This window comes from Danio rerio, chromosome 13, assembly GCF_049306965.1.
Source record: "Danio rerio strain Tuebingen ecotype United States chromosome 13, GRCz12tu, whole genome shotgun sequence".
NCBI classification, from domain to species: Eukaryota; Metazoa; Chordata; class Actinopteri; order Cypriniformes; family Danionidae; genus Danio; species Danio rerio.
Window position 1 is genome coordinate 28,829,121 of NC_133188.1, and position 24,266 is coordinate 28,853,386.

The following is a 24,266-nucleotide window of genomic DNA, read 5'->3' on the forward strand; positions in this document are numbered from 1 at the left end:
TTTAACTTAAATTGAGTAAGTTCACAGTCCTCATATAAATTAGTTTAACTCAAATGGTTTGTAGCAATCGGTTTCCCTAAACAGTTTGAGTTGCCTCAACTTATTGGGTTCAGTACTCAGTTGGTTTGAGTTCTCTTCATTTATTGGGTTTTACTGTGGTCAGATTGCTTCGTTTACTCAAATGGATTAAATTCACAGTACTCATTAGGATTAGTTTTTTGAACTTAAATGGTTTGTTGCAATCGGTTTCCTTAAATGGTTTGAGTTACCTTAACTTTTTGGGTTTTACAGTCCAATGTATCAATGATTATATTTGGCATTAAATAGTTATATATGTATAGATTTTAGTCTACTGCAGCTAACTACGTCTACAGGTGTGGCGCCACCTGCTTGTGAATGTTCATTGGAACAATGGATTTGGGAAACAGAATCACTGAACTATGCTTGAAATTACAAACTGTAAAAATGCAGGGTTCCACACAATTCATTCATTTTGTCTTAACACAAATCGATTATGTTTACACTTTTAACAAATTTATGTGGATTGAACATGAAAAATTAAGTTGACCCAATGAAATCTCTAGAATTGTGTTGTTTTAGCTCATTTAAATTAAGCAGTTTAAACAAGTAAAAAAATAGCATGGTTTTTCGAAATGAACGCCTCAGCATGTCTACTGAAATGGTAGGTCTCAATCCACTTAAAATAAACTTTAGTATGGTTGGCCTGAATGCAATTTAAATGCACACAGACATCTAAAGAAACCAACAATAAAAACATCTAAACAAACACAGCTGATAAATACCATCACAGGTATGCACAAGTTCATTTACCTATATAACATTGTTTCGGATGTTAGTTCAGTTTTGCTATATAAGCCAGAAAAAAACATTTAGGCTAACTAAATTCACCAGGTTCAAATGTATACTCCCACATCACATGAGAGCAAAACTACAAAAGTAAACACACCCTTGAAAAGTACAATATTCCTGGCCAATAATCCGAAAAATGAACCGATTTCTGCCCAACTGAGATTACACCATGGAGTTAAATGTTATGATTGTCCAATTTTTAGTAATACTTCAGCAATAGGTGAGTATAAATTAGCACTGTTTGTTCTTTGCCATGTAAAGCAAAAGTAACTCTTCAGAACAGTGCTGATGAAACATTTATTTGAGAGTGTGAGTCTGTATTGTATTCTGTATGTGTTTATATGGAAAAATATATAAAAGATGCAATTTTGTGGCAAAAAAAGTCTATTATCCTATTGCAATTTATGTATTTGGGTTATAATTCTTTGTTGTACACTCGAATCATTTGGCAGAGTGATATAAAAGTGTACAGTATTACAGTGCATTTCCCTGAAATAATTGCACACCTTAGAACTAAACATTCAACAGGCTCTTAGTATATCACTGTTATTTACTTTAGGAAGCCAGACTACAAGTTTGTGATATGGTTGTTGTTGTTTTTTTTGAGCCAGTGTAAATCGCACTCTACTTAGTAATGAGTTCCAATCTAAAGACAGAGAAGCAGAGAGATTGTTGGCAAAAAACCGAGAACTTCCATTGATTAAATATTAAACGTAGACAGCAAGCAAGAACATACTTATCTAACAACACAGCTCATCCTGCAATTTCAATCTATCGATCAGTTCCTCTCCTTAATTATTCACGTAAATGTTGTGTGATTAAATTTAATGAGTAACAAAGCACTGATCATGAGAGAAAGTTTATATGTTTATCTTTGTCAGTGGCTTAAACCTAACATTAATGTGACATTAAGCCTGTCTAGAACATCATAAACTACTTTCTTAGCTCAGTAGTTAATGTTCTGAATTACTCTAAAAAATGAATGCAACTCAACTTAAGTAACATTCTTTTCATTACAAACTTTGCCATTTGGAAATACATGCTAACAATTTTAAGAATTTGCAAAAATGTACTTTTTTACACATGTTTGATTGCAGTATTACGTTAAATGGACTACACAAGGCAATATAATATCGACAAGTTGTATTCCTTTTCACACTGATGTTATACTATTGATGAATAAAGGATTATTTTTGTGCTGTTCTTTGCACAACACCGAAAAAATACCATAAAACAGCTCAATGGTTTATTTTTAACATTATTGGTTGGGTTTGAGTCAGTTGTTCGCTAGGTGATCTGTATAACAAGCCCCACATGTACGAAGGAAACATACAACAAAACATTCCCTAAGAAATGTACTTCAGATTCGCAAAAATTGAAGACAGCACCTTTTAATGGATTTTGTTTCACATAAATGGAGTTTTAGCCTTAACCATCCATGACCTTCTTGACACCCAATATTTTATTGTGCCACAACAACAGTATAAACTACTATGACAATGATCACCTCAGGTACAGTAAATGTATTCTATTCAATGTTAAATGCTACCAATGTGAGTTTGAACATCATTTTATGTGACATTTATTGCCATACAATTTCAGTCCTAACCATCCATGACTTTGACACACAAAATGTCATCGCCCAAGGAGAACAGTATAAACTACTATGATAATGATCACCTCACGTACAGTTAATGTATTTTATTCAGTGATAATTGCTAACAATATGAGTTTGAACAACATTTTACGTCACATTCATTGCTTTAAAATGTTTGTCCTAACCATCCATGACCTCGACACACAATTTCCTCCCGCCAGAACAACAGCATAAACTACTGTGACAATTATCACCTCAGGTACAGTTAATGTACTTTATTCAGTGTTAATGCTACCAATGTGAGTTTAAACACCATTTTATGTCACATTTATTGCCATACCACTGAAAGCAGCAGCAGATAGTTCAGCTCAAATTGTCACCTTGGAATTAAAAGGTTCTATCTGCGTTCTGAACTATTTTGAGAAAATGAGCCCCCAAAGTTTTTGCATTCCATAGCAAACAGAATGTATGTAACATTTGTTTTTTTAAATAAAAAGTCTTAAAATGTAAACAACTTATAAAAAACATCCCATAATGTAAATAAGTCGTCATTTAATAAGAATATGTCAATAACTCAATTTTGACAAAAATGTCAGATAGAACCTTATAATTCTAAGGTGACGAAACATTGACGAAACGTTGAATATAAAATAATTAGCAAAAGGTTTAAAAATGAGTGCAAACCAACAACCTCAGTCACTTAGGAGCCTTTGTACTTTAAAAATGGTAAAGAGCGTCCAGCAGTCGTTATTGATATAACCAATACATTGTGCATCCCTACACCAAATCAGCTGATTAAAGAAAGTTCTTTTCCAAGTGCATCACACATCAGTATATTAAAGATGCCTGAACTATAGCAGTGATCATAATGTAAAGTTTATACATTTATTATTGTCAGTGGCTTAAAGCATTTCTACATACATTAAGCATTTTAGAAAAACCAAGAGGTAAAACCTTTTCATGTCAATGATATTGTTTTGGTGCTGCCAGACGAGACAGGAAATAACGTTAAGCAAACTTCAAGTCATTTGCTTTCCGAACTTTTGTGGTGCGGCAGCTACAGCCTGTCCAACTGATTTGAATCATTCCAAATTCAATTTATTTCCAGGCCCGAAGCCAACAGAGAGCAGTTTATATCTAGCTAATTAACTCAAAAGCAGTACGCTGCAAGAATGACTCTGTGACATCACAAGATTGACATGGGTGACAGGATGCGACACGTAGATGATGGCATGAAGGGCGGTTGTTTGAAGTTATGGCCGATCACTTGATCAGATTGGGCTCAGTGTTCTGACCCTTCACAGCCGCGCCATGGATCATGATCGTAAACACTATGATGCAATCTGACATATTGATTTCAGCTCACAGGCGAATTGACTTTGAACCTTAGAGCTCATATACACTCAAACGAGACAGGAAAGGCTTAACGAGTCAAATCACGTGTCGTAATAATTTTGACTTAGGCATGATACGAAACATCTGCACATAATTTCCTTCAGTGATTTGTTGATTGTTGTTATGGGTCAGAAGAAGGTGTGCCAGCTCTCTTCAGCTTAAACTAAAGTGACTCTCGACTTTGCTACTTTTCTGATGATGCAACAAGCTCACTACAAAATGAGGGACCAATCAGTTCTGGATATAAATGAAGCAGGTTCAGAGCGTTCTTTTTGAAATCAGACAATTAGAGTCCATTAAGGCTGAGTGATATGGAAATAAATATGAAAAGAGAACATTTGACCATAATTCTGTTTTCCATTTAACTAGTTAAGAGGGTTTCCCTTAATTTGATGATCACTTTAGCTTATTTTGTTGATTTTAAGTTACATCGTATAACATGCCAACTAATTCTCATTGGAGTATTAGTAGAAAGAAAGGTTAGGGTTAGGGATAGTTTAAGTTGACATGTACTTGCAATGTTTTTATAGTCTGGAAATTCATAAAATATTGTTTTAGCATTGATATGGCAATGTGTGAATCTGCAATAGTCACATTGCGAAGATATGGAATCTTGAGTCTGAATTATAGTTGATCAGGACCTACAAAAATGTATTTACCACTGTATTTATATAGAATTTATGATTTATGCAAAAAAAATTGTACTTAAAATATTAGTCTAAGTATCCACATTTCAAAGCGGAAATAAGATTATTTATTACTTATACTCCACTGGCAGAAAATTTAGCTTGTTTCAAAGAAAAACTCTGAATTTTTCTGTTTAATTTCTTCTGAAGGTGAAAACAAAACAGTATTTACTTGCTCTAAGAATGTTTTGATATTTGGACTAGAAACAAGACAAAACAAAGTAATAAAAGCATTTTTTTGTGTTGCGATTATTTAATTTCTGTGCATGAATACTGACTCCTAAAACTGTAGACAATCGCAATGTCCGATTTTTCCAATACCGTGCAGCCCTAGTCTGGAGAATGTGTTGGTGGAGCAGTATCAGTAGATATTAAGCAGACAGTCTACTAATACTCTAATGAAACTTGTAGTCAACATAAATGTGCAAAAGGAATCATCAAAATAAATTCATACAATTAACTTGAAACGTAACTTCAACATGTTTTAAGTAACATCCTTTCTATTAAAAGCCATTTGATAAAAGAATGTTCTCTTCTAAGCGTATCACACATCAGTATGTAAAAGATACATATAATATGGGGACAAATATTGTCCACGCTTGTCTCAAACATAAAAAATATATCTACACAATCTACATATTCAGAGAACAAGGAAAACAACATACAGAGCTAATATACAGTCATGCATGAAATTTTAAGTCATATCATATAGAATTTAATCTCAAAATGACTAAAAGAACAACACCAGTTGGCAGTTATTAATATTAAATGTTTTGTAAAACCCAATACAGATATAAAAAATTAATCCAAACAGCTTTTTCATGGTCTTTTCTACAGTTTGTATTCGCTTGTCAAACAAGTTTAACTTTGCACTTGTCTTTTGTAGCATCTTAAAATAAAAATATGGTTCTCAATTTAAAAGTTTACCTTACATCTCAAATTTCAAATCTTTCCCCATTCAACTGACTGAGTCTTTAGTTTTTCCAATGCAAAAATGTATTTTGTCTTAATAATAGCTATTTAGGACCAGTGAAATGTCCTACTGTTCTTTACAGTTTAATTACAGGGTATTCTGAGTGCATTCATTTGAGTGAGACTTTCACAATGAATAAGTTTTTACTTTAAATTTAGAACACAAAACGCATCCAGTTTTAAGAAAAGCTTAAGTTTTATTAATTTTGAAATTCAAAGTAGCAATTGATATACAGTTGAAGTCAGAATTATTAGCCCCCCTGAATTTTTAGCCCCCGTTTATTTTTCCCCTAATTTCTATTTAACAGAGAAAAGATTTTTCACACATTTCTAAACATAATAGTTTGTTCTGTAGACTATCTTAAAAAAATGAGCTTAAAGGGGATAATAATTTTGACCTTAAAATGCCTTTTAAAAAATTAAAAACTGCTTTTATTCCAGCCGAAATAAAACATATAAGACTTTATCGAGAAGAAAAAATATTATCAGACATACTGTGAAAATTTCCTTGCTCTGCTAAACATCATTTGGGAAACAAATTTAAAAAAAAAAAAATTCAAAGGGGGGCTAATAATTCTGACTTCAACTGTACATGGGAAATGGTCAATTGTACATTTTTGAACACATATTATATATATATATATAAAAAGAATATATATATATATATATATATATATATATATATATATATATATATATATATATATATATATTTATATATACACACACACACACACACACACACACACACACACACACACACACATATATATATATATATATATATATATATGTATGTATGTATGTATGTATGTATGTATGTATGTATATATATATATATATATGTATGTATGTATGTATGTATGTATGTATGTATGTATGTGTGTGTGTGTGTGTGTGTGTGTGTGTGTGTGTGTGTGTGTGTGTATGTATGTATATATATATATATATATATATATATATATATATATATATATATATATATATAATTATTAAATCTAATATTTCCAACCATTAGATTTTTTCAATGTGTGTGGTGTTGTTCTTTTAGTCATTTTGAGATTAAATTTAAAAATGGATGTCTATGTAATATTATATATATATATATATATATATATATATATATATATATATATATATATATATATATATATATATATATATATATATATATATATATATATGTGTGTGTGTGTGTAAATGGTCATTTTTCCAATACATATGATTCATATATACCGTAACACATTTTATATATGTGAATCCTAAAGTGAACTTGTTTGTCATATATTCCCATAAATCCTGCTTCTATGAGAAATGACAAACACAATGGTCAAACATGTTTATCTAGCATGTGTTTAAATGGGAAAGTAGCAAAGTGGAATTGAAAAGTGTATTCTGTGTGAACGGCTACTTAAACAAAAATGCCATATAGGAGGTTTTATCCAATGCTGAAAACTCTTTTATAATTGTACTGATATATAAGCTGATAAATACAAATTGAATAAGAATTTTCCAGAGTGTGACAACTAAAACAAAGCATGACCAACTACAGTGAACAACTGACTCCATTTTAAAACAGCTCGAAACAACAAAACTAGAAGGAAACATCTAGATCTTTCTTTTCCTAAAATCTTTTGCAACTGTGAATCAGAAATCCTCTAAATTATTTATTATTTCCTCAGTTCAAAAGTGTGTAGTTGGCCATGAGTGTTTTGATTGTAAAGTTGCTGAAACTTACGTGCACTTTGAAAGAGAGGAAATATACACTTAATTTTTTGACGGTTCCCCCTATAGACTGCTGACCATAAGTTCCACTACTAGTTCATATCTGCTTAGTCTCATCTGGGTATATGTGAATATTGTGTTTTAAATGTTCTCAGGCCATCATTACAATGTCTACAGAATGTAAACATCTGTTAAACTTGTGGACTTTTTAAAGAATTTATGAGACAAGAAAATTCACTGTGAAAAATTCAACATCTTGTCGTTCTATTTAGCACAGTGAAACATTCCCACAGTGACAACATTTTGTCTTTCCTGTCTCACAAACTCAGAAACATCAGATCATGCAGAAAAAAAAAAACAGTTAAAACCACCATGGCCAAAAACACACATTGAAAACTAAGGAAATATTGCATTATGTATTGGCCCATAGCATTAAAAATATTCATTTATCACCCAATACTAACATGCATGTCAATAAATGTAAGTTATCAATGGCCTACTGTCAATGATAATGTATCTGTAGCATTAGCTAATACTGTTATACAATTAAAATAAATAGAAAAGTGACAAACCATTACAAATCAATTCGTAAAATCAAAAATAAGGTCCACTCGTATCGTCAGTCACCATGATAGTGAGCGTGCATGTTTTCAAGCGAGATGTCTCAGCGAGAGAACAGGTTAATGGGAGAATGACCTCTGGACCAGCGGGCTGCTCAAAGACAGGAACTCAATTAGCTCAACATGCACACCACGCAGAAATGAACCATCTATGAGATCATGGGAGCTGAAAGAGTGCACGGGTCTTTCTTGCCATTTCCTTGAACTCAACACACGCTAGCAGTCAGAGCAATCCACTTTCCATAATCCATTTACTTCTCAAAGGACTCCATTCATGACTTGCTGTATGTAAACACTGAGATGTGTTTGTTGCAATTACTATAGCATTCCCATCTAGCTTCACGTTCTCAGATACAACGGCTGTTAATATCACCATAGTGTGATCTTGATAAGTATTCATTGTTATGTTGGCATCCTCATAATGCTTTCTGATGTGGCCCTTCGGCTCTTGCCCTTTAGCTAAGGTCAATGTGAAGAGCATTAGTCCCCAGTGATGGGCAAACTGAGAAGAAGCAGGTCAGTCAATAGCAATATGAATCAACAGCTGAGAAAATTACTTGCATTAAGCATGTCCTTTTACCAAACATACAGTATACACTACCTGAAAAAAGTCTGGTCATTGTTCCCAGTTGTAAGAGCAACAAATAATAACTTGACTTCTAGTTGATCATTTGGAAAAGTGGCAGAAGGTAGATTTTTTTTCAGATGAATCATCTGTTGAACTGCATCCCAATCATCACAAATACTGCAGAAGACCTACTGGAACCAGCATGGACTAGGGGTGTCACGATTCTCCAAATTCTCGATTCGATTACATTTTCGATTTTTAAGTCACGATTCGATTTTCGATAATGAATAATTAATTAATTAATAACAAATTAATTATTTGTAGCCTACAGTTTAAACTACCTGACCTGTATGGTCTTTGTTTTACCCATAAACAAATCATACAGTAAATGAATAAAGGCAAGATACACACATAATTACCACCTGTCAATCACTTTTTCTTGTGAATAGGCAGTGATCTGTGTCGTTATTATGGCGTCTGTAAAAATAGGTGCACAACCAACAGGAACCAGCCAACAGTATCTGAGGTGTTTGCTAAAATGACTAAGTACTAGTGTGAAAGTAAAAGATTGAAGCAGTCTTAACTAGGTTAATTAGGTTAACCAGGCAGGCCATGGACCCAAGATTCTTACAGAAATTAGTCAAGTTTGGGGAAGGAAAAATCCTGATTTGAGGTTACATTCTGTATGGGGGCGTGTGAGAGATCTGCATAGTGGATGGCAGCATTAACAGTCCATAACATTACAAACCACAGAAGAAGAAAAATTCTTCAGTAGAATAGCACTCCTTCTCATACTTCAGCCTCCACATATAAGTTCCTAAAAGCATAGAAGGTCAAGGTGCTCCAGGATTGGCCAGCCCAGTCACCAGATTTGAACATTATTGAGCATGTAGGGTAAGATGAAGGAGGCATTGAAAATGAATCAAAAGATTCTTGAGGACCTCTGGGAGTCCTGCAAGAAGGCTTTATTTGCCAATCCACATGACTTTTTAAATGTTATTTGAGTCATTGCAGAAATGTATGGATGCAGTTGTAAAAGCTCATGGGTGTTATACACAATATTAATTCTTTTTTCCACTGCACCATGACTTTATAATCTATACTGTACAATATTTCTGACTTTTGTCTAAGCAAAGTCAAACATTGCTGTTCTAATTAAATCATTAAAAATCAAGGCATGATCATATTTTATGTTGGTAAAACAAGTATATTCTAGAGGCCGTTGCCTTTTATATGTCACTTCTAATACCAAATGATTAACTAGAAGTCAAGTTATTATTTGTTGTTCCTAAAACTTGGATAGGCGACAAGACTTTTGTCAGGTAGAACATGTAAAAAATGCTATTTATAATGCACTTAGTTAAAATGTAAGCTAAATTTAAGTATAATACTGCAGTGGCAACATCTTGAACCTCAATAATAAGATATAAAGTAATAAATTAATAATAATACTTGTATAATTTAATCTATACTATTAGATTTTTAACAATAAAATAATTTTCGCTAGTAGTATAAAACACAAAATATGTTTAAAATAGCCTATGTAAAAAAAAAAAAGAGATACCAGAAATATATCATATTCCAATCAGGTTCTTTCCTAAATGAAGATTCGTGTGAGATGCTATGGATGCAGCATAAGAGGACTAATCAAAGCAAACATACTTAATTACAAAGCTAAATGATTAAGGCTCCATCTCTATAATACAGTAATGAGAATCATTACTCTGTGACCACAGCGATTTAATTAACTAAAAGGCTGCCAATTACGCTATAATTCAATACGGGACTATTATTATTGATTATTATGGTTAAATTCCCCTCACTCTGATGTGTGCGGGTCTCTATTCCTTCAGTATGCGACACTGAAAAGGTTTGAGATACTGTAGCAGAACCGGTTACTATGCGGAATTAGCACTAATTTATTGTATTATCCAAATGTAACATGGAAGATTTCAATGATAGGATTCAAAAAGAGTACAATTAAACCTATCTAAAGTGTATATCTAAAGCTGTTATCAAACAGCCATATAATTTTATCCATCATCATCAGAAATGCAATGTCAGAAATGTAATTCGGCATCCCATCAATGTAAGCACGGAATGGACGTCCGTCATTAAGAAATCTAATTTCACATCTCCTGTGGGATAAGGCAGTATGTTTGCATTTACTTTATAATCTCTTTTGGGATTAGATGGGACATTAGAGCTCATAAATGAGGGACCTTTGAACAACATGTTCTCCTGGATGGTATCATTACCATAAGCAATTACTAGCATTATTCACTTAATGTTCTAATATAAGCCAGAGACAAAACAACAGTCAAGATTAGACTGCCTGCAAAAACAAAACCCTTAGGTCTCTCTTTTTTCCATTTCTTTTCCATTTCTGCGTATTTTTTGAAATACCATCTAGTGTGATTCATTACTCAGTCTGTTATCCTCTACTGCTTCAAACTGCATATACTCACAGTTTTACGGGTTTTACCTGCTGAGTCTTAATATTCACAGTGAATGGTTAAAATGGGCCAGCGGGCGAATTTACATGGACTAGTGAGTTTGAACCATTGCTGTCATTTCCTAAATGTTAACTCTTGCATTTTAAGAGTGCAAGTAAAACCACTCATGTACTGAAAAAGGTCAACAGTATCCTAAAAAAGTATTATTTAAAATCACTGAAGCAAACAAAATTTATTGACACTGTCAGACTGGAAGCTTATGTTCTATATTGTGTATTTGTCACACTTTATGTGTGTATGTAGGTTATGGAAGTTTTAAACCAATGAAAAGTTTTAAAAAGCGCAATTGGATTCTCAAACCATCATTAAAACTTCCTAGGTCCACCCTGCTTCAATCTGCTTTATCTGCTTATTTGCAATGCAGTTTCTTGAAAGCATTATAATCTAAGCTGACCTCAGAGATTGTAGCGATTGTAAGCTGACAATGGTTCTAGCATCTACTTTTGAGTTACAATGATTCACAGAAAATCAGCCTTGGTTATTTGAGTAAGTATGGCATTTCTTTAGTCCATTTTACAAGATTTTAAATAAGTCGTTTATGTCTTCAGAATGTGTCTGTGAATTTTCAGGTCAAAATACCCAACAGATCATTAATTATTTCCTGTTGAAAATGTCACTTTTTGGGTCAGATGAAAATGTTTGCGCCTGTGACTTTACATGAAAATGAGCAGAGGTTTGTGCCTTCAGAAGGAGGGTATTCTGCGTTAGATAAAAACAACACCATGACAGACAGCAGCTAAAGATCTCATAAATACCACAGTAAGACAGAATCAGGAAATATCCTAATGGTTATTTGATGTAGATGTAGAGGAGATTATTCAGCCTTCCTGCAAGGATGAATGAGCCACACACAAAAGTCAACACTGACGACAGTGCGCTGTGTTTTTAGGCCTCATCTGTGGATTTGCGCTTTATATCGTTCACTTGCCATGCTGACACATTAAGAAACATGAAGTAAGCAACTGATTTACAGTACTAAGGGGTGATTGTACAGGTGTTTGCACGAGCAATACATGTAAAAGATCATCTTAAGCATACAAAAGCAGAATTTTTGTTTGTTGTAGTTGTTTTTACCACCAAACCAATATTAATCATGCATATTCTGAACCACAGATCACAGGGCATACCAAACCCTAGTAGAACATTGGAACGATTCGTTTTTTTTTAAAGAGAACCATTGCACCACTAGTACTCACAAACACACAAGCGTATTTAACACATTAAATATCATGGTGGGCCTGGGATTTGGATCCTAGTTTAACATCAAACTGTAAAAAATCCAACTTGAAAAAAATTTAAATAACTTCTTTTTTTTTTTGGTTTGGCAATAATCAGTTAAGATTTCTGTACGACTACATTTAAAGTGAACCTATGATGAAAACCATCTTTTTAAAGCTGTTTGGAAAGAACTATGTGTAGGTATAGTGTTTCCACAGTCATATTGGGGTGATATAAACATAAGTCTCTTTTTTTAACTTCCTGATGTTAAAATAGGATCCAAATCTCTCCCATTTTGAGGCCGACCGCAACTTGACGTAGGAGTGCGGTTTCCCACCCCACCCAATTGATTGGCAGCTGCGTATTAACATGTCTCAATAGTGATGCGTACAATCATATTAACAAGACAGGACGTGGGCAAAGCAACCGGGAATAAAAGATCTGTTCAGTTTGCTAGGATCATCAGTCATCATCAAATGTGATCAAGATTGAGTTTTACAAGTTTAAAACAGTGCATGTTTGTAATGAATTACCGCAATTTACTTTGTAACACATTTACATTGGTAAAGTTCTTACTGTAGTGTTTCTCACAAACGTTACGTGAGATCTGCTTCCTTCATGTCTGTCTGTTGTCTGAGGCAGCTGAGGGAGGAGATTGAAGCACACTGACAGGCATGTGGAAACGGTGGGCGTGGAGGACTTGCATTAAAGGCACAGTTCACAAAAACCGCTACCTAATGCTCAGAGCGATAAAATAGAAACTTTTGAAAGGTATAATAAATAATCTGATGGGTTTTTAAGCTGAAACTTGACACACACAAAACACTTATCTTAAATCTGGAAAAAATGGTAACCTAGGTGCCCTTTAACATGTTTATTTACCCTAGATCTACATTTTCTTTGTTAAGTTAACAAGATTACTTTTGTAAGTGAAATTTTTGCAAATTCACCAAAGAAAAAGCTTCTGCTAACTTGTTACTTAAAGTTAAGCTAATCTCAGACCTCCTCGTTTAAAAGTTGCAGTATATATATATATATATATATATATATATATATATATATATATATATATATATATATATATATATATATATATATATATATATATATATATATATATATATATATATATATATATATATATATATATATATATATATATAAATGGAATTTTCTTCTAAACAAAATGAAAAGAAATATTCAAATGCCTAAAAAGATCAAAACAACTACCCAAATAATAAATCAAATGTATTTTTTAAACATCCTTATCTTTGTTTTTTTTTTTTACATTTAATGTTGTAAAAATGACAGAAAGTATTGTGCCCACAAAGCTACAACATACATAATAGGCTGTAATGCAGACATTCTAATGATAGACAAAACACATGTCTAACAAACTTTGTAACACCATTTGAGCTTCATTTATGTAAAATGTTAATAATACTGGATCATATTTGATCTGACAGTATTGTTTTATTATAGAAAAATTATTTTCTGACAGTGGCAATATTTAATAATCACAATCATAAATCAAGTTTGTACAGTGAATAGGATTGTCGTATATGATGCCAGTTTGCATTTGCAATTTTAGGTCTCACTGTTGTTTCAAGAAACTCTTAATGAGTGAACCTCAAGATGACAGCCATTCCCTTCCCCCTTTAGACACACTAAAGACCAAACGAGGACAGTTAAGTCCTAACTAAGTCATTGTGTTGGTTGCACATTGTTGTAAATGATCGGTCAAACACACCATGCATGAATGGTCACTAGAAAATAACACGTAAAGACCCATGTAGAAATCGAGAGCCCCAAACGCCCTTGGGACACAATTTCAATCAATGTCTTCTTGTCCTTCCACCACCAAAGCAAATTAGATTCCACTGATGCATGGGGTGGAAATGTGACCCATAACTAACTGAAGGATCTGGGATACGACTCCAGTAGGTACCAAAGCCGCACAATTAGTCAAAATGTGGTTTTTAAGAGATTCATTAATGTCCACTGGAAGCAATGGATGAAGAACAATGGATCATTGTGAGGACATTGAGCTTCGTTATGACACTGAAACAAGACAGTGCACTGAAATTACCTTATCTAACCCTTAAAATGAGTTATAAGTGGTGTATCCCACGGCAAAACCAGGACTAAATGTCATCTTGGCCTGCATGTTTCCTCCTGTTTGAAGAATGGAAATACAGGACAAAAGATGATGGTACCCTTCCATTAAAGAAAATAACCAAACAGTGGTCACTGACATAACTCAAAACTGAATAAAGTAATGATTCATTTAAAAATGACTGAAAACAAACTCATGAAAATCAGATATTGATTTTAAATTGTGGCAAAAAAAAAGCAATAAAAAAGGCAAACTAATGAAATTGGCCTGGACTAAATTAAAGAGTAACAACAGTTTTGTTTATGTATGTGGTTGCCAGGTTTTCTTTCTTTCTTTCTTTCTTTCTTTCTTTCTTTCTTTCTTTCTTTCTTTCTTTCTTTCTTTCTTTCTTTCTTTTTTTTCTTTCTTAGCATGCAAATAACTAAATGGGGTATAAAGTCAAGGGGAAAAAATACAGCAAGAAACCACTTGAAAATTCTCTGGATTTCTGATTTATGGTTATGTAGTTGAGGTGTTGTCATTTAAAAATTTATTTTTATATAATATATGTAGGGGTATGAAAATGTATTGTAAATGCAGTTAACAGAATACACTATTCACATGGCATTTACTTTTCACATATAAATGCACATCTGACAGTAAATAATTGATTTCTAGTTACAATAAATTCTAAAAAGTTAACACCATAGTTATATAGTGATAAGCTTGAATTAACAGACTTACTAATATGTTTATTAAGGAGTTATTTTGTCTGAAAGTTTACTTTAGAACTAATCATGTTAAATAATAAATAACAATATTAATATTTATTATTATTATTGGTATTATTATTTATTATTGATATGTATTATTCAAAATATTAAATAATTATTAAATAACAGAAGTAAAAAAAATTTATTGAATAACGAAACAATTAAATAATGGCGATAATGTCCATGCAAATAGAGCTCTGCTTTTTCTTTTTGTCATTTATCCTCATGTAAATTTACCACAGTTAACACTATTATTTTTAAAGCAAAGTTGTGGTAACGATAAGCCAATAACAGGTAAAACTATACTTCTATCTACACTATATAAGGAGTTCAGATGCAAAAACCTTTAAGTGCCATCTGAAATTTTATTCTAAAATGAGCATTTTTCTCAGCCTCCAATATTTTTGTGCAGTTATTGCACTTTAAAGGCAATGCAAACAACCTATTTTTGCCATACAAGTGGATTTACTGAACACACACACACAGAATCATACGAAAAATGCTCATCTTAAAAGAAAATTTTAGATGGCATTTAGAGGTTTTTGTATCTGAACTCTTCATATTCTTATATATTCAGACTGATTCAGAAATAAATGACAAATAGTTGTTCAAATAAACAACAATTTACCAGACAAAGTCCTTTTTGGTTTAAATATTCATAAAAAAAATGTTTAGATTCCCTTTTGTAGTTAGTGCATTAATACAATGTGAACATTACAATACAACCTTCACTGTTTATTGCCTTCATAACCTACTTTATTAAATATTTCATTTAATATTTGGCCCAGAAGTCTGTATACTTTCTTAAACATACCCACAATCTTCATAGAGCAAAAGAAAACTAAGAGTGCACATCATATCTGTTTTTTCAATCATGCTGAAAGTAGTGACGGAGATGGAGAAACTGACAGGATTTATATGCACTCCTCATAACACAAGCTAAACTAAATCTCTAAAGCAATAAACTCTGAAATAAAACAGTGTAATCTACCAAATGAGATGTATCGGCCTGCGATGAGAATTGTGCTGATGCAGGAGCGCTAGTTTGAACTTGATGTTTGATCTCCTGTGGTCTGATCATCAGGAAGCACCTCTTGGCTGAGGGTTCCAGAGGTCAGAAGCCACGGACCTCCAACAGATAAAGTAACAGGGTCAGAGCTGTGTATCCACAAATCAATGCCCCGCACACAATACATGACATAGGGTCTGGACTTATTTTATGCAAACAACTAGCCTGATGGAAAGCTATGGACAGCTGTGGGACTTTAGAGGTCAGAGGATATATCTGATTATCAATGGCACATACTCTCCTTCATTAAAGAAACTCATCACCTTATTAGTCGTCTGTTAATTAAAACGATTTTTACACAGTAGCAGCTTGTGTTGTGGAAAATGAAAAGTGAATATCCACCAGATACGTACATTGATACTTATATAAAAAAAAATCAAATGACTCAGACTTGAGGGCAAAAAAATAAATAAATAAATAAAAATGTTTGGGACATCCCTAGTTTGTACATTTGTAAAGTGCTTTTAATAAAGAAAAAAAGTCGGTGAATGACATATTCCTTTACTGAACAACTTACAGAAATCAACCATCAGTCCATTTTAGATATTTTTTGGTGGAAATATTTTCGTCTCTCTACTTATGTTTTTATGTCAGAGACAGGTAATGTTTGTTTCTGGTAGAATGTCCCATTTAAAAAAATAATAATAATAATTGTACTGCATATATTGAATAACTAGTACAGTAGAATTATGATAAGTTAAGTGTTTATAATGAAGTGTATAAATAATAACATATAAATAAAAGGGATAAACAAAAAGTGGTTTTAAAATGTATGCCTCAAAATGTTTTTAAAACTGTTAAAACTGTAAAAAATGTTATATTGTTTAAGACATTATTTTGCTTTATTACTTAAAATCCAAAATATTTTAATAAAACCACAAGAAATAGCAGAATAAAATTACTTAAATGAGAGAAAAACCTTTTTGTGAAAATTATTTTTAAAAGGCTCCACTTACCTTACTGTACCTAAAGTCATTTACTGTGATGCACATTTAATGCAGCATCTATTGCCGAAAATGCTTAGATGATAACATTTACAGTTCAATTGATTAATCAAATAATACTTACTATCTTTCATGTTGTCTACCACATATTTCATAGCTACTATCTTTCATGGGACACAAATAAATAAACAAATAAAAGTCAAGCAGGAAAACATGAGCTCTTATCAAAAACAAACAAGAGGTCTTGCTCTTTACACTATACCGATGATGCGTTCAAGGACAAACAACTGTGAAATACTGCAAAACACTGCAGTTTAAATGTCAAACCATCAAAGCAAGTGTGCCGACAGCAGACAGACACACGCGATTATTACATGCGTCCCCGTCATGGACAAAACCCATTGCTTTTGTCATCATCCATTTTCATAGGATGGCTTGTCATAAAAGAGATGAGATCCATTTTGCAGGAGGCTCTGCCAACCATCCTGTGTCTTTAATGAGGGGTTTTAAGCCTCATCTGTTATCAGAGCTGTGTACTCTATTATTTTACTGGCAGTATTTTCCTTTCGGAAGACAAACACATTGTGTTTGCCCAGAGCGAAGCACACCTGCTGCACACCTGCCCTCTGACCAGCTCTCGGCTCCAGGCTTTTGTTTTTCCTCACGGCAAAGAATCAAGGTGCTTCCGCATCATCTCCAACAAAGGTTAAAACAAGAGCCGTTCAGCAGGAACAAATCTAATCGTATTTTTCTTTACCACCTGGTTCACAACATTATATTCATGCACACATAAAAAAAAAAGGTCAGTTCTAAAAGTTTGATTTGAGAATGGTCAATTCAAATGTAAATTTACATTGAAAAATTAAACGGTCATTGTGGATAGAACAATTAATATATGTAAATATATACTATATGTAAATATAAAGCCACAACTATTTTCAAAATGATTAAAAAGTCATTAAAAAAAGTATATTATAATATTAATAATTTCACAGAATCATGCGCGTATCTTATCAAATATGTGTTTGTTTCTGTTTCTATTTGCATATTCTCAGTGCGGGTCACATGTTATCTGGATTACTTAATCAGATAATCAAATTAAGCACATGTAATTTGATATTACATTTTAAAATGCTTATAACCTAACTTCATGCTCTTTATTTTTATTATTCACAATTAATTGATTTTCCCAGATTCTATGTTTCATTTGAGTAATCTACATGTACTACATATTTTTGTAGATTCTTTTATAGCACACCATTAGGTACCACCTTATTTTGATGGTCCATTTCAGCATTAGTAGACTGTCTGCTTAATATCTGTCAATACAGATGTTCAAGACATTTAACACCAACCCTAATCCTAACCTCAACTCCAACCAAAGTCTTAGTCTTATCTAATGAGAATTGGTTGGTATGTAGATGCAGTGTAACTGAACTTCAACAAACCATCAAATTAAAGTGTGACCCTCTATTAATTTAAACTCATTATTTACTCTCAAGTTCCAAAAATGTTGGAAGCCTGTAACCATTGACTTCTATTTGTTTTTCTACTATGAAAGTCAATGGTTACAGGTTTTCAGCTTTCTTCAAAATGATTAAAAAGTAATGAAAAAAATTTATTACATTATTAACAATTTCACAGAATCATTATCATATCAAACATCTGCTAGATTCTGCATTTACTTGCATATTCTCAGTGCAGGTTACATGTAATCTAGATTACTTCATCAGATAATCAAAAATTAAGTACATGTAATTTCAATATATAGCATTTAAACTGTTTATAATCTAATTAAATAATCTTTTATAGAATATGTTTACAAATTATTCACGCAATGTCATTTATTCATAATTCATTGATTTTAAGAGATTCTATTTTTCTCTAATACAATTTCCTTTATAAAAAAGAATTCTACTGTATATGTGTAGATTATCAAAGCATTATTTGGCTTTGAAAATTGACATGAGCATGGAAAATCAGTTTTGTGAACCCAAGCTTTTGAGTTTGGAAACCAATTTTTAAAAGAAGTAAACAAGTTGAAAGTAATCAAAAAGTATTCCCAGTAATCAGATTACATTATTTAAATTAGAAATTTAGACTAGATTACTGGCTACAATTTTCATGATGCAGTTTGCAATCAGTACCATAAAGTTCTTAAGTAATCTACACATATCTACATATTTTTGTAGCTTATTTTATAGCTCACCATTCATTTAAACTTACTATGTACTTACCCTCAAGTTGCCCCAAAGCTGCAAGAGTTTTTTTCTTGTTGAACACAAAAGATGTTTTTTTTTTTAAATGTTGGAAACCTGTAACCATTGACTTCTATTTGTTTTTTCTACTATGGAAGTCAACGGTTACAGGTTTTCAGCTTTCTACAAAATGATTAAAAAGTAATAAAAAAAATTAATTACATTATTAAGAATTTCACAGAATCATTATCATATCAAATATCTGATAGATTCTGCATAAACTTGCATAGTCTCAGTGCAGGTTACATGTCATCATGATCACCTTATCAGATAACAAAGATTAAGTACATGTACACCCACAAGTTGTTCCAAACCTTCATGAGTTTCTTTTTGTTGAACACAAAAGAAGATATTTTGAAAAATGTTGGAAACCTGTCACCATTGACTTGCACAGTATTTGTTTTTCCTACTGTGGAAGTCATGGTAACAGGTTTTCATCTTTCTTTAAAATATTTTGTTTTGGTTTCATTAGAAGAAGGGCAATTATAAAGCTTTGGAAGTGAGTAATGTTTGATTAACTATCATTTTAATATGCATTGAAAACCTCATTCAATCATGACAAACAACGCAGTATATACATTTATCTAGTAATATCTTGATCTACTGTAATGCACCTTGCAAGGCGAAATGATTCAATTTAAGTTGCTCAGGAAAAAAACTGCAGCATATCTGATTTTATTGGGTTTATTAGGCAGCTGACTACATGATGAGTCCACATGACCATTAAAATGCAATTTCCCATTATTATTAGACTGCAAGATTAAATTAACATCTGAAAGCATCTTTGGTTGTTCTCTTACTTTTTGACTCATAAGTAATATTCATTCAGTTAACATCATCCTTGCCATCCACTAACAAAGACAAATGCAACACTTTTGCATTCACACACTGCCAAATGTCTTCCGAATGACCGGAATAGCTGTGAAACCTCTGCTATGCTCCACTTTTGTCTGTATTCAAGCTGTCACGATGCAACCATTCCTTTTTAATGCAGCTGACCACACACTGAGATTTAGGATCTATTCAGGAACGGGTTCAACTCTAGTTATCTGCAGTTATTTTGAGAGATGTGTGTTAGTACAGTTGGGCACAGGGGTTTTAAGTGGGATTATAATATATTGATGTATGGACACAAGCGTGTTGCTAGCATGGACCATGTGGTACATTAGGATTGTACATATTTTGTCTTTGACACTATGAAACTGTCTGGTCAATTTCTCTAGAAGCGCTCAGTTGTCTGTGTTTAGGGACCGAATGCAGACCCCATGGATATACAGATGAACTCTTTGTTGTCTGCTGAGCAGAGTTACATTTAAAACATGATGCAAAATGAAACACAACTTAAAATTATTATAACTAAATATAAAATGGTAAAAATGATTTGCCTTTATTACACTGAAAAGTAGGGTTTAGGTTCACTTTGAAACCAGTTTTGCTTAAACATGGCAAATAACACCCCAAGTACACTTAAACATAATTGTTTACATAATTAAATTAAATCCATAGTTTCCAGGAAGCAAATTTAACTTGTTATTGAACCATTGCTAAAGTATTATCAATAACTTTTTAATAATTAAACAGAATAAAAGTTTGTCCATCACTTAAAAATGTCTTTGAGAAAGAAAACCAGTAGACAAAACATTTGCAAAATGTTCTTAATTTACTGCGTTTCGGTATTTATAGATTAATAAAATTCATATAAACTGAAACCTCAAATACGAATATATATTTAATGACTTATAAAATTATCCAAAGCAAAAACAAGTAGAAAAACTTATGCTATGAATTCTTATATTCATTGTTTGGACCATGGCTTTGTCTTAAAACCTATTGCGAGCTTCCCATCTACACCCTCGAACAGGTTATTTTTCTGAACATTGGGTTCATTAAAGGACCCTCCAGTTATATATAAAAAAACAATTTATACTTTGAATATTATAAAAGTTGGCGGTTCATTCCGCTGTGGCGACCCCAGATTAATAAAGGGACTAAGCCGACAAGAAAATGAATGAATGAAGATTATGAAAGTATATTTGCGGGTTTCTTGAATGTTGTATAAAAATTAAGACAACAGAAATGAGAAACCATTTCATCTGAGAAGCAACATGCAGTCTATGTAGGCTGCTTTCCAGGGTTTTGACACACAACCCCGTGTTGTCACTGGTTACTAAAGGATGTTCACTAAAGGCGACAATTCAGTTTAAGTTAAAATACGACAAGTGTGACAGTCTCTAGACAGTCATTCACCAGCTCTGCCTCTCAACACAGTTGTTTATCCCACACAGTGATGGCTAAAGAGCGGACAGTTCGCGCGAGGGCATCAGGCTATTATGGAGTATAAACCCTTACCTTCAGACAGGAGAAGCAGGAGCACTCCCCACACGATTCCCCGCGTACTTCCCATAATTGTCAATCATAAGTGTAATGTCACAACGAACAGGTAAAAGTATTTTGATTCCTGACAACAGAACTTTGCCTTGTTTTGATTCGAGCGAAAGGAGCCACGAAAGTCCTCAACGTGAGTGTCCCATTGACGGGCGACTGCGGCGCGAGCTGCTGGACCGTCCGCGCGCGCGCGCTCACTCTCTCTTACACACACAGGGAGGGAGAGAGAGAGAGAGAGAGAGAGAGAGAGAGAGAGAGCACAGCAGGGGGAGGTTCACATCTCATCCAGCCAATTTCCTCAGATGTGTGTTTATGTCCTGAATCACATCAGCGGGTCTCCAATGAGCCCAAGACTTCTTCCTGAATTAAAACGAAATTTTGAGGACATGCAAATAATGTGCTCGTTAAAGGTGTCTCCAGTGTGACTTCTGGTTTCCCCTTACCTGTCATATTATTAAGAATTAATAGTTTTAGATATACCGATTCCCTTGCAGTGTAAAAGAGCAACACTGTTTAACTTTATAGTATCATTAATCTGTAGCCTTTACAATAATCAGTAACTGCATTAATGCCTACACTTCAGCTTGCTGTCACATAGGGAAATTGACAATTGGACTATAAGTAAATTCTTCAGAAAGTTAATATATGCCTATACATGCCTATAAAAAACTATAACTGCATTATATTAATTATAAGGTAATTAACACAATATAACATTTCGATTTTTAAAAAAAGGAAATGTCTTAATGTTCAACAACAACAACAAAAAAGTGTTTAATTCTGACATCTTATACAGCAGCATGAGAGCATGATGATTTGGGGTCATGTTTTCACACAAGATCAATATATGTTACATGAACTATGTATTTTTTCCTCGTCAATAACAGTGAAAATGAGCTCTGAAGCCAAGTCTTCACATGTCAATATAGTAAATGATGTGTAACTAGCCGCTCTCTTCTTCAAAAATGCTCATTCACATATAATAATTAAACAGACTCTTGTATCTACGTACATAAAAATGAAAAGGACTTAGGGAAAAGTGAAAACAGGGTGCAGTTAAAGGGATAGTTCACCCAAAAAAGAAAATTCTGTTGTCATTTACTCATCCTCCACTTGTTCCAAATGTGTACGAGTTACTTTCCTATTTAAAACACAAAACAAGATATTCTGAAGAATTAAAAAAGAAGATGGCAATAGCTGTTTTCCCCCAACATTCTTTAGAATATATTGTTCAACAACTATAACAAAATTGTATTGATTTTATTCTTCATGTATACGAGCAGAAGCCAGCATTTAAATCGTTTTAGCTCAAGACTTCCAGTCTTATTTACTTCCATTCAATTTTAGACATTAAAAATAGCTTGTTATGCTGCTTAATGTTGCAAACTAATATTATATTATTATACTTTTTATGTATAGTCATGAACACACTTGTTTGTTGAGCAAGTACTCTGACCGCCTTCTGCCATTCATAGTAATTTCTCACACAGGAACTGAATCGGGAAGTTCTTTAACAATCGCAAAAATGAGCGCACTTCAGCATTTCAGAATATAGTCAATAAAAGTTTAGAACCATTTGAGTTATGAGTCACTGTTCCTCATGAGGAAGCAAGAAACGTCCCCAGAACAAAAATGTACTGGTATCACTATACTGACATATGGTACAGGTGAATTGGGTAGGCTAAATTGTCCATAGTGTATGTGTGTGAATGAGTGTGTATGGATGTTTCCCAGAGATGGGTTGCAGCTGGAAGGGCATCTGCTGCGTAAAAACATGTGCTAAATAAGTTGGTGGTTCATTCCGCTGTGGCGACCCCGGATTAATAAAGGGATTTTTTATGAATGTAAAATGAATCAATAAATAGCTGTAATAAATAGTAAAAATTGATGAGGAAATGTATTTATTTTGTTTTGTATATTAATTAATTCAAGTGTCTTTCGAATATTGTCAAGGATTCAGGTTTGGATGAGGGTTACAAAGATCATTTCACCAGCCAGGAACAGTTAAGGACAAGACTCTTGAAAGTGATTTTGTGCTTCTCTGTAATGGAGAAATAAGATTTGTCAAACTAATTCACAATAAAATAAACAGAAGAAGTAAATGAACTCTCCTTGCAGGAACGTTTTATTTGTTCCCCAAAAACAGTTTAATATGAATCAGGTGCCAAGCACAATGCTCAACAAACACAGCCACATGGCATTCTAAGTACAAACCACACCAAAGACTATTGTTCCTTTCATATTAAGAAATGATCAGAACAGCAGTATTGGAGGGTTGCTGTGAGCTGAAGACAGTTTGAGGCCGGTTGTCTGTTTATGGCTGCTCTTGGACGCCTCAGCTCTCTGTGAGGAGGGGTAAGCATGATGCATTACTCTGCCTTTAGGGCAACCCAGCAGTGCATCACAGGGCAATCACTCCAATCAACGTCTGCCCTGATGGATGCCAAATGAAACTATAGTGGAGGTACACATAAGAGAAACAGGGCACCCAATAACAAAATAACTTTTTAATTATTATTATTCATTTTACATTCACAAAAAATATGGGATATTACAGAAATAAACTATTGAATTA

The 24,266-nt window shown here is 33.1% G+C and overlaps 2 protein-coding genes across 2 annotated transcripts in view; both read right to left on the reverse strand.

Moving 5' to 3' along the window:
- The window catches only part of ret (ret proto-oncogene receptor tyrosine kinase), a 48,177-nt gene extending 26,358 nt beyond the window's left edge, over positions 1 to 21,819 (reverse strand). The window contains exon 1 of the mRNA NM_181662.2: positions 21,656 to 21,819. Within this exon, the coding sequence (NP_858048.2) occupies positions 21,656 to 21,710 (55 nt within the window). The 5' untranslated portion in view covers positions 21,711 to 21,819. The remainder of the gene's footprint in view (positions 1 to 21,655) is intronic.
- A 1,751-nt stretch (positions 21,820 to 23,570) lies between these two features.
- The window catches only part of si:dkey-192p21.6, an 87,078-nt gene continuing 86,382 nt past the window's right edge, over positions 23,571 to 24,266 (reverse strand). The window contains exon 19 of the mRNA XM_073919786.1: positions 23,571 to 24,144. Coding sequence (XP_073775887.1) covers positions 24,093 to 24,144 — 52 coding nt within the window. The 3' untranslated portion in view covers positions 23,571 to 24,092. The remainder of the gene's footprint in view (positions 24,145 to 24,266) is intronic.